Source organism: Artibeus jamaicensis, unplaced genomic scaffold (assembly GCF_021234435.1).
Source record: "Artibeus jamaicensis isolate MK-2021 breed Jamaican fruit bat unplaced genomic scaffold, CSHL_Jam_final contig_233, whole genome shotgun sequence".
NCBI lineage: Eukaryota > Metazoa > Chordata > Mammalia > Chiroptera > Phyllostomidae > Artibeus > Artibeus jamaicensis.
Window position 1 is genome coordinate 15,611,122 of NW_026521486.1, and position 11,348 is coordinate 15,622,469.

The 11,348-nt window shown below is 41.0% G+C and overlaps 1 protein-coding gene across 1 annotated transcript in view; it reads right to left on the reverse strand.

The window, feature by feature from the left end:
• The window catches only part of UTP20 (UTP20 small subunit processome component), a 92,419-nt gene extending 81,281 nt beyond the window's left edge, over positions 1-11,138 (reverse strand). The window contains exons 1-11 of the mRNA XM_037160095.2: positions 10,931-11,138; positions 9,941-10,021; positions 7,336-7,402; positions 7,095-7,227; positions 6,589-6,777; positions 3,767-3,848; positions 2,981-3,118; positions 2,387-2,542; positions 1,693-1,839; positions 1,476-1,610; positions 9-86 (exon numbers count right to left, since the gene is read on the reverse strand). Of these exons, the coding sequence (XP_037015990.2) occupies positions 9-86; positions 1,476-1,610; positions 1,693-1,839; positions 2,387-2,542; positions 2,981-3,118; positions 3,767-3,848; positions 6,589-6,777; positions 7,095-7,227; positions 7,336-7,402; positions 9,941-10,021; positions 10,931-10,975 (1,251 nt within the window). The 5' untranslated portion in view covers positions 10,976-11,138. The remainder of the gene's footprint in view (positions 1-8; positions 87-1,475; positions 1,611-1,692; positions 1,840-2,386; positions 2,543-2,980; positions 3,119-3,766; positions 3,849-6,588; positions 6,778-7,094; positions 7,228-7,335; positions 7,403-9,940; positions 10,022-10,930) is intronic.
• Positions 11,139-11,348: the final 210 nt, after the last annotated feature.

Here is an 11,348-nt window from a genome sequence, read left to right on the forward strand (position 1 = left end):
TTGCTCACCTGCTCAAACTGCTTCATAGCAAACATGACTTCAGAAAAATCAAAAATCAAACGTCTTTCACACTGGCTCTCAAAAGTCTGTGGACCACAAGTAAAAAATATTAATGTAAGTACACAGAGAGTACTTTCCCCATTCAAAACCTTCAAGGTCCTCTAACTTGCAAAGAGAAAGTAGTGGGACTCTGGATACAAGTTAACATAGTCGTGGGGGGTGAGAAGAACTTGACCGCGGAGTCTGCAGCTGTGCAGGGGGCCACTCCCAGCTGGGAGACACAGGCTCCAGCCCTCCTAGGAAAGCTGCTAGAGTAAGGGAGTGGTGGGCACGGGTCCATCAGCGTTCTGTCCGCCCACAGGTTAAGCCTTCTCCACAGAAGCTCACATAGATGTGAAAGGCCCTGAGCTTCTAGTGGCAACACAGGGCTCTGCCAGAGCTGCTTTCTTCTAGCTACAGAGACTGGAGTAAGAGCCAGCAGCATGATTTTACATCCTCCTCTACACTCCCGACTGCTGCACCACATGAAGCTAGGAAGAACCTAACTGATCCATTTTTAATGCCGCTTCCCTCCAATCCATCTTCTACACTCACTCCAATGTACATTTCATCAAATCATTTCCCCGCTAAAAATTTTCCCAGGGCCCTTTACTACTTGCAGGATAACATCCAACCTAACTTTTCAAAGCCCAGCAGAGCCAAGCTCACGGGATATACATCACACTTCCTCAAGTGTGCACATGCCTAGGTGGCAAAAATTTTTGAACACATCTTTGCTGTTTCCGTTCCTAGTTTTTAACCCTTTCTCTGCAGACAGTCCATTATTTAACCTTCAAGGAGTATCCCAAATACCAGTCCTTCGAAAAGTAATCTCTGTCCCTCAACCCCAGACAGAATTAACTATTATGTTTCTGTACGGTGTAAATAGATCAGTTCAGCAAATTGTAACTACTCACTCTCAGGGCCCTACTTTCCTATCGAAAACCACAGGCAGCCCTGGCTGGTCTAGCTCAGTGGACTGAGCACAGGCCTATAAACCAAAGGTCATGGGTCTGATTCCCGGTCAGGGCACTTGCCTGGGTTGTGGGCTAGGTCCCCAGTGCGGGACGCTCAAGAGGCAACCATACGTTAATATTTCTCTCTCTCTCCCTCCCTTCCCCTTTCTAAAAATAAATAGAATCTTAAAAAAACCAACCACCCAACCACCCAACCACAGACATCACAATCGCCACCGTGAAGCCTGGTCGATACCCAGCACAATGTAGGCTACAGATATTCGAGGTGTATTTGCCGGACAGATCTAGCTTTCATCGCACTTTGTTTTCCTTATTACAGCATTTAATTCAAAGATTATTACTAAGATTATAAATTCTCTGAAGGTAGAGCTTTTGCCACGCTTCATTTATACTTCCCAGGAGGCTTATGAAATGCTTAACACATTAACTATGCAATTAATATCGGCTGAAGTAAATTACTTTTTCTATGGTCTCTTTGATGAGGGTCTCTGGCAAGGAAACATTTTCGCCTAGGATCAAAGCAGAAATTACATCCAAGAGGCTTTTTCGGCAAGATGTGGAGAGATGGGCTATTTGTAATGTTTGAGACAATACCTATAAATAAAAGAGAAAACAATGCTCATTTAACAATCCACTTTAATGACCAAACTCTAAGCAAATTAAGTTGGGAACTCACCTTACACACATCAACAGGCTTGGTTATCTTTGATCCATTTCCATATTTCACAAGTATCAGGTATGTTTCTAACAACCTTTTAATCTGTTCAGAACTTTCACCACAGTTAGCTGGAGTTACTTTTGTGTGCAGATCCAGGAGTGATTCCTGTGAACAAAGAATTGAATTTAAAAGAATATTTAATGGAGAGAATAACTATAAAATATCTAAGTCACCTGTTAACTGAATGATAGAAGTATTATGTGAAGCGGTTCAAATTTTCACTGGGAGTCACTAAGGATAAAGGCAGCTAACTCTTCTGAGTGCACAGTTGTTCTTTATAAGCATTCCCTCACAATCTACAACCATGAAGGAGGAGGTATCAATACTCTTACCCCATTCACCAGATGAAAAGGGGAGGAGAGACTTAAACTAACTTTTCCTAGTCACGCTAACGATAAGCAACACAGACAAGATTCAAACACAGGCAGTCTGGCTCCAAAAGTTGCTCTTAACTCCTATGCTCTACTGCATCTCAAAGTATGAACACAAATAAAAATAGTACAAGGGGTTGATGGAAGGGAAATCCTAGTAAGTGTGTAAAAGTATAAAGGCAATTATAAAATACAATCTCCAGGAGTCATCTGCTAAACAAGGAAGAATAATCAACTCTTAGACTCTTATTACATGCAAATCCTGAAAAATCAGAACTCACTTGCAAGCATTCAAAAAATATACCAAAATGTTCCTTGTGGATGTAGCACGCAGTAGATTTGACCATGTTTTTTAGCATTTCTCCAACTAATATCCATGCGAGTTGAGTTTCTGTTTCAGTAACTGGCCCTAGTTTTTGCAAAATTAGCTTCACTGCCTGTGGGAATGCAAGAGTCATTAAAATAAACATGTCAACCCTCATTTTAAGTAGTACACTGTAATTTCCCACTCTGATGATATTGGTTACCTGCAAATCGAATCTAGGAATAATCATGGATACGGCACTCTGACGGTTAACTCTCTCCAAAGGAATTCTAAACTAGGATGGGAATTTTATCACCCAGCTACCCCCACCACGCCCACCTTTGCTCATTACTCAGTTCATGTTACCATCTAGAGTCCAGGAGGCAAAGAAAGCAATGATCTTCTAAGTAAACACACCTAGTGATCCAGAGCCTTCATTAGGTAAACACCACTATTAAAGCCTTAATGCTCCCCATTTAGTGCTCATTATTCTCAGCGATCATTTCAGCAATCTTTTGTTTTCTTTTTAATCCCTTTCACACAGATTCAAAGTATTCCACTGGTTCTTTACCTTCCCCGTGCAGGAGTGAAACATATTCCTCACTCCTTTGCACATTTCAAAGAGCAACTGTCCAACTCCTTCTACCTTTTCCGGATGTTCGTCAAGATCGAGAAACATCAAATTGAAAAGTGCGTTTTTATCAGAAACCTAAAACACAAAATGTACACAGAAAACTGTATTTAAAACATAAACATAGCCAAATAAAGAAATTTTACTTGCTATTCTACAGACTCATATTTAGGGCAAAATTCTAAAAGTAATGGACACTTTTAATGATCTCAAACTACTATAATGGTATGCGAAGACTTGTAATGTCACATGAGTGATTACTTCACTGGAATAAGGGAAAGACCAAGAAAACCTACACAAGGAAACATCTGCTTTTTGTAGGAAATCATATATTTTACGAGTATGAAACATTTAACACCAATATTCTCATTTTATTACACAACCCTCTAAAATTTACTATGGAAACCAACAAAAATGCCACTATGCAATCAGTTTCTTCCAGGAAATCATTATAAACATCCTGTTAATCTCACTGTGCATGTATTTACAGGCTTGAATTAGGGGGAACTTGTATACACGCACACTGAAAACTACCAAAAACCTAAAATACAGGTGTGTGCACGTGTATATATGTGTGTGTATGTGTACATATATATATATATATATATATATATATATATATACACAAAACTAGTCCGTGATAACCACTTTATAAAAGATATCAGCTTTTGTTCAGCAGATTCTTAAGGATTAATGAGCAACAAACATATAAAATATCAGACTAACCTTTCTCATCAAAAAAGTAAAGCTTTCAGCAGCAAAATTTCTTATATGTAGTTTTTTATGAGCCAGGAGTGTACTATACATCCTGTAAATGAGAAATAACACAACTTTAATAATGTGCTATTACATGTCTATATATCCAACCAACTCTACCAGACATGCAAGGAATATGCAGCAGGTATAAAACAAGAAGTTTAAAATCTCATTCGACTGCCAAGAGACCCACACATTGGAACAGAAGACTGGAGGTCACAGAAATTAAGAAGCACAGGATCAGTGGCACTGGACTTATAGAAAGGTCTCCAAGAAAAGTTGAACCTTGTAGTAAGATCTGAACAACAGAAAGAATACAGGTGAATATCAAGGTGCTTATCACTCAAGATAAAAGCGAGATCAGAGATGGGGTGGGAGAAATAGTTACAGTTGAGAGAGGAGGTTGAGAGAGGAGGCAGGGCAGGCAGCACAGAGAAAGCTGCCTCCTGAGCAGACAGTTCTGAACACCAAGCAGAGGACTTTGGACTCTTCCTATCTTTGTCATATTCTTGTTACCTAGCAGCCCCTTGCTCATAGCACGTCCTAATACTGGCTAAAAAAGAAATGAATGTCTTCAGCAAGATTAATTTGGCAGCAATATATGGGAGGAATAAAAGAACAAAGAGCTAGCACTCCAACTAGAAAGCTGCTCAAGCCATACAAGCATGGGTATGAAAAAGGGCATGACCGAGGTTGGTGATGGAAGGGAATGGCAAAGGACGGACCCAAGGGACATTGCTAGAGTCCCTGCAATGGAACCAAAGACCTTACAGAGTCCATGAGGCTCTTTATGACCTGGCTCCCTAGCTACCATGACCCCAACATCACCTGATTAATCTCCCTTACACAGGCTGCTCAAACACCCCAGCTTCTTTGCTGACCCCACGTATGCCAGGCATGTGCCCAAGATGTTTTCTCTCTGCTAACACGTAAACTTTGAAAGAAGAGGGATTTTTATCTGTTTTATTTGTGATTAAATCTCAAGTGCCTGACAAACAGCCAGTGTTCAGCCCAGTGAACTGATTGAGTGTATGAGTAACAGAATTCTGAGGACACGGAGACCTTGCAGACGTGGTCGAAGATGCCCCTAAGGCACCAAGTGTAAGTGATGGGAGGAATGACGGCATCGCCAGCCGACATGGGGCAATGAAACAGGGCCTGGCACTGAGCATGTATTTACTGAACACATGAATGAATGAAAAGACTTAATTAGCTTGAAGGGGAATGTACTGACTTTGGTTTCAGTCACACTGAAGTCAAAACATCTGGGCTATTGAGGATGTCATACTAAATGCAAATAAATTTAGAACTTAGGAGATATAAAAGTAACAGAACTCAGGAAACCAAACAAACTACCTCCCCAAGATCTTGTTGTTTTTTTTAAAGATTTTTTATTTATTTATCTTTAGAGGGGAAGGGAAGGAGAGAGGGAGAAAAATATCAATGTATGGTTGCCTCTCATGCATCCCCTGCTGGGAAGTGACCTGCAACCCAGGCATGTGCCCTGACTGGGAATTGACCCTCAATCCTCTGGTTCGCAGGCCCACGCTCAATCCACTGAGCTACACCAGCCAGGGCTCTTACCGGGTTTTAATGAAGTAATGTGGGTTTCTGATACATTTGACCAAAAGCTTCATAGAGAACTAGTAAAGACTAAAAAAATATTTTGGTCATTCTTTGCTCAAAGTAAGGTAGGGTGAAGGGAGGGGCATGACCAAAACAGACTCTATGGTCTTATCCCGTACCCACATCTACATGGTAGGGGAGGAAAAGAGTTCATCTTACATATTCATGTGGCAATTAAAGTCTGTAGGACACCAAGTAGAAAGTTCCACAAGTACCAGATTGAAACAGATTATAAATAATCTTTCCTTTATTTTAAACAAACAGTTACTATGGAAATCATTCTCTTTCACTGTTCCCATTTGGTCACAAATACTGAGTGCCTCTTTTGGCTTAATAGGTATGATGGGGTTAGAGAAATGTAGATGTTTAAGATGAGGCCCTGAAGGAGTCTGTAGAGGAGAGCATCCCATTATGAACAATTATTAACAGAAACCGTGTACTGTAAGTGGTATGGAATGCCACAGGGGCAGAGTACAAAGATCTCACTTCTGGTCAAGATGCTCGGGTATATTAGCAGAGGTTATGAAATCCAAGCCAGGTGTTAATGGGGCAGGGATATGATTTCAACAGCTGGATATGAGAGAGGGTCAGGTCAATGCAGACTGCTGAAGTAAACTGTGGACTACTCTGGCTGGAGAACTGATTTTATTAAAGGAAGTAATTAGAGATGGAGCTGGAAAGATAGTGTAGAGTCAGACAGAAGCCAGGGAAAAGATAATTAAAGAACATAGGTAGCTATGTCAGCAGGAACACGTGACAGGTGGTTGGCATGTTTTTAACTGAATATATGTGTGAGAGTTGGAAATTCTCTCCTGGTGGTCAATATCAATCAGTGCCGTCGACCAAAACATAAAAGCTTACAAACTTAAATGCCAAAAATGCTCATTATTGAGGAGGACAATTCTATATAGGGGCCCCAAACACACAGCAGTTTTCACAGCAGCAATCCTGAATACTGAAACACACGCATTGCTTCTGCTCTCAGTACTGCAGACGAGGAGCAAACAGGACTGGCTGCAAACACGCACTGAATGCCTAGATTATTCCAGGCATCTTTCAGAGGTGATGGAAATGCAATGAACTGTCGATAAAATATAATAAATATTAAAAGCAAAAAAGAAAAAAGAAGGAAAGAAAAACTCCTGTATTAGAGAGAAAAGGGTCACCTGTATATATTGGACATGTCCTTCACCATTAGCCTCCACAGGTACTTGTAAAGATACGACAGTGAAGTGAAAGCCCATTCTAACAACTCGGTGTCCTGAGTCTCCAGGATCGAGGTGATGGTCAGGAAGAAATCCCGAAAATGTGGGTAGAAGTCTGTTTGCAGATCTCTTGCCAACTGTACAACCAAACTGAGTTACAAAGAAGAAAAGTGACATTTGTGAGACATACAGACCAAAAAACAAATCCTGCAAATCTATTTCATAAATGACAGTTGATCACCTGTGATGACAGGATTAATTAAACCTAAATCAAGTCTCAAGAGAGGTAAAAGTATAACTTATGATTCTGCTTTATGGCAATGCACTAACATTCAGACTAACAGAAAAGAAAAATTTTTTATTTTTAAATTACAAACATCACACCTAAGGCATATATACCTATGAAACACGACCATTCATAAAATTCAGACAAACGTGCTTGAGCTTTCTCTCAACGTGCTACTCACTCCAAAAGGGGCTGGTAGGCAAAGCTGTTCTTGACTTGCAGGTGAGTCTTCAGGCTCTGAACTATCTCGTTTTGATGATAGACCAGCTGATTGAACGACTGACATTTGTCAATAACTTCTTTGTAAAATTTTCCTGGATGAAAAAACAAATATGTTCTGCTTTTCCATCACACCACTATTTAGTTGTTTTGAACATAAAAAATATAAATGACAGGTGAAACAGAAACAAAACAGAAAATACCAAAGTGTTCCGTGAGGTTCAATTCTCTCCACTTCAGCAGACCCTCAAAAAAGTAGGTTTCAACCTCCTGTCAAGATGAAAGCAGTCCATTAATCAGACAGTTCCAAGACAAACTATATATAATCATAATAAATAAGAATAGTGGTATATTAATATCTCAGAATAATGATAGTCAAGAGTTAAAATCTTAACTTTTTAAAAAGGGCATTAACCAATACACTCCGAAGGCATTCAGGTATACAATAAGGACAGATGCTTAATAAAAACATTTTCTTGATTTGGTTGCAGTAAATAATTCTCTAAAACTTGTATTACAGTCATACTAAGGGAAAAAAACCCTTTTTTCTGTTTTTTACATTTTTACACCCAGAAAAATGCATGGACTTTTCACAGTTCTTTCATTTTACTTTTAGAAATGTTAACTGTTACAAGACTATGGGAAAGTAATATGGCATTTCTATTAAAATTAAAAATGGGTATACCCTTTGACCCAGTAATGCCTCTTTTGGAAATATTTCTCATAAAACTTGCAAAGATATAAATATACAGATGTTTAACAGTTTGAAACCTAAACACAGAAGGCATTCCTAGCCTAGCACTGTGACTGGCACATGTGCACCGTTTGTGATGGCCTATGCCCCTGTCCCTTTGTAATGAGACAAGCAGCCCCCACCCCAACACACGGAGTCTATTTCCTCATCCTTTGAATCTGGCCTGGCCTCATCCTTGCTTTGACCAATAATATGCAATAGAAATGATCCCATGACTGCCAGAGCTAGTCTGTAAGAGACTTTGAAGTTTCTGCTTTCACGCTCTTGGAACAATTCTGCCATCATGAAAAGAAGCCTAGTCTAGCTCATTGGAGAGCAAGAGGCTACGAGGACAACCTAGACCAACAAGTCCTAACTCCACGGTCAGACATTCATTTGATTGAGGCCATGCTGGACCATCCAGCCCAGGATCCTATTCTAGGCTCTCTTCTCCGCTAACTTAACACTTAATCCTCTACAACTTTTAACCTCTCCATGCGTTAAATTATAAACCACATGCTGACTGTTAAATCTGTAATTCCATCTCTGAAGTCGCCAACTCCAAATGTCTTTTAGGCAGGATAATTTGGATGGCCACAGGTATATCGAACTTAACAAGCTTTAAACAAAACCAATCCCATGTTCCTCTTCCTATAAATCTACCTTGATCAATCAGATCCCTAACAACTTAGGTGTTAAAATCAAAAACCTTAACCCCATTCCCTTCCTCCCTGCATATCCGGTAGGTAAGAAGTCCTGTCGATTCTACTTATTCAATATCTCTGGAATCCTTCCCTTCTCTCCATTTGACTGCCACTACCATCATCATTTCTTACTTAGCTGACTACCAAATCCTCACAACTGGTGACCTGACGCCGCCAGTCTTGCTCCTTCCTCCACGCTAATGCCAGAGAGATCTAAAACTAAACCTCATCATGTCACTTACTCCCCCGCCTTAAAATCCTAGAATGACTTCAGGATAAAAAGCCAGACTTAGCTTGACATATGAGGTCCTTTATGATCCTTGACTATCCCCCCTTCTACTTTCTCTCTCCTCAGGTATGCCTTCCCCCATTCCAGCCATTATCAACACACTCAAACATGCACCCTACATACAGTTACAACCACAGTAAACTGCTCTGTAGTTCTTGAATGTGACCCACATTCTCTAGCCTCTGCTCCTTTACACAGGCTTCTCCCTCAGCCTAAACAACCTTTCCTGTCCTCTTTGCCATGCTAAAACCTATACAAATAACAAGATTAAATTCAGGTATCACTTTGTCTACATTGTTGTTTTTGACACCCCACCCTTCACCCCCCAAGGAATTTAAATTAGGCTCCCTTGACTATGAGTTCCCAACACATTATGCACTCTGACCTAGATAACATCATGTAACACACGGAATTCATACACTGGGGACAAGTCACTCAACAGGGAGTGAGCAGAGTCTGACTAGAGCCAAGTGCCACATAGTTAAGAACCGACATTGAATCCCTAGGCTGAAGGCATATTATACAGGACCTTTAAAGGCTAGCAGAGAAATGATTATTTGAAACAACAAAAAGCAAGGTTTTTGAGTAGGGGTGTGCCTGAGTTACAGCACAGTTAAAAGTAGGAAAAAATGATGTGGTTGTAGCCCCTTTCTTTTTATAAGAGAAGATACAAAGCACCAAGAAAGTGACTTGCTCAAAATCTCTTTAAAATTGTAACTTCAGAATATGGCACTGCAACAGTGCTTGGAATGCATGCGGGAAAGGGGGAGGCTGGAATCACAGAAGCCACCTGAGTACCAACAGTTATCTAACACAGAATCACCCAGGAGAACTTTCTGCAATGCTGGAAATGTTGCATATCTGCACTTGTCCAGTGTGGTAGCAACTAGCCACACGTGACTACTGAGTACTTAAATTTATAATTTAATTTAAATATAATTTTCCATGTGTCGCTATTGTATCAGGTCTAAATCCATTTTATGTTCATAAAGCGATAGCTTGAAAAACAATCCAGTTCAAGAGCAGATACTAAAAAACTGACTATGAATACTTGAAGACTGGTTACTGTAACATTCTCTTACCTCGTCGTAGCTCGCAGTTCTATCGATGCGGTGAATAATATCGATGTTCACATTCCCCAATCGTTCAGCAAATGTAAGAAACTGAGGGGAGTGGAGGAGCATATTTAACGTACATAGTCATTTAATATTTATCACATCTTCAGTATAGGTTTGAGTGCTGTATAATAATCACATGTGGCAGATTTCGTCTTGAAAGTCGAAAGGTTAAAGTTTCATTAAGCCTCCTTATGTACTATCATTATATACCATAATATATAACGGTAAAAATGTGTAAGTTTTGAAACTCTAAGTAGTTATCACTGATGAATCAAAAGATAAGTGTAATAACAAACGGAAAGACACGGAGCCTTAAACGCACTGCACTTCTATACGGAGATAACATTTAGAATACTCCTATCAATGTATTTGCGTAAGTTGTTTCAGTTACGTCATTTCAAGTAAAATTTCCATGCTAGACTGTGGAAAGCTGGTGATGTGACTTTGCTATTATCTATTGCTAGATTTCGCAGCCGTCTGAAAGCACAGGGACCTGGATAAATCGTTGGAGTAATAGTGTTAATGAACACATAGGAACCTACAGTTGCACCACAGCGAGGAAACTCTCAAGGGACAAAGGGAGAAAATAGTGCAGTAGCCATTGGCTGGAAAGCACTAACTTTCTCCCTCCGCTCCGCCTCCTAATTTGGCATTTAAAGATAAATTAGCAGGGGAGAGCAGCGCCAAAAGAATTAGTCTGTGAGACTGAATTAACTCTGCAATGAAGAGGCTTCCCACGCACTCCAGAACCCACAAATCATGGGCGAAATTTGCTGCCGCAAATTTCCCACCCCATGTTTACTACAACCGAAGAGTCCCTCTCTTTCGCCAGAGCCTCCAATCAAGGAACTCACGCTTGACCCAGAACACTGCGGCCCCGGGAGTACTCCTCAGAGCCAGTACCGCGGCTGAGACGCCAGGGGCTCGGCTCCCGGCCCATGCTCTCTTGCTCACCCGGTGTGTGTTCTCGGTCTTGTGGGAAACGGGCTTTGTCTTCATGACTGCGGAGGGGCAGCGGCCCACGAGCGCCTGGGGAAGGGTCGAAGGGATGCAACGGAAGGTAGGGAGCGGAAGCTGGATGATCCACTTGCACTCTTGGATGCCCTGGTATCCAAATTCTTTCTCACGTGTGACTTGAGCTCCAGGAGGCCGCCATGTTGGAGACGGGGAGGAGCCTGAGGGCGGTCACGTGGGCGGAACAAGGAGACAGAGCAGGCGCGCCCTAGGGGAGCTCCCTGGGAGACAGCTGGGCGGAGGCGCCGGCTGGCAAGTATGTGGCTGGCGTTATATTGTCGTTGGTAAAGGCGTGTAAGAAGAATGTGTATCTTTATCATAAAAGGAAACACGTTTGTTATCATTATCAGCTAACACT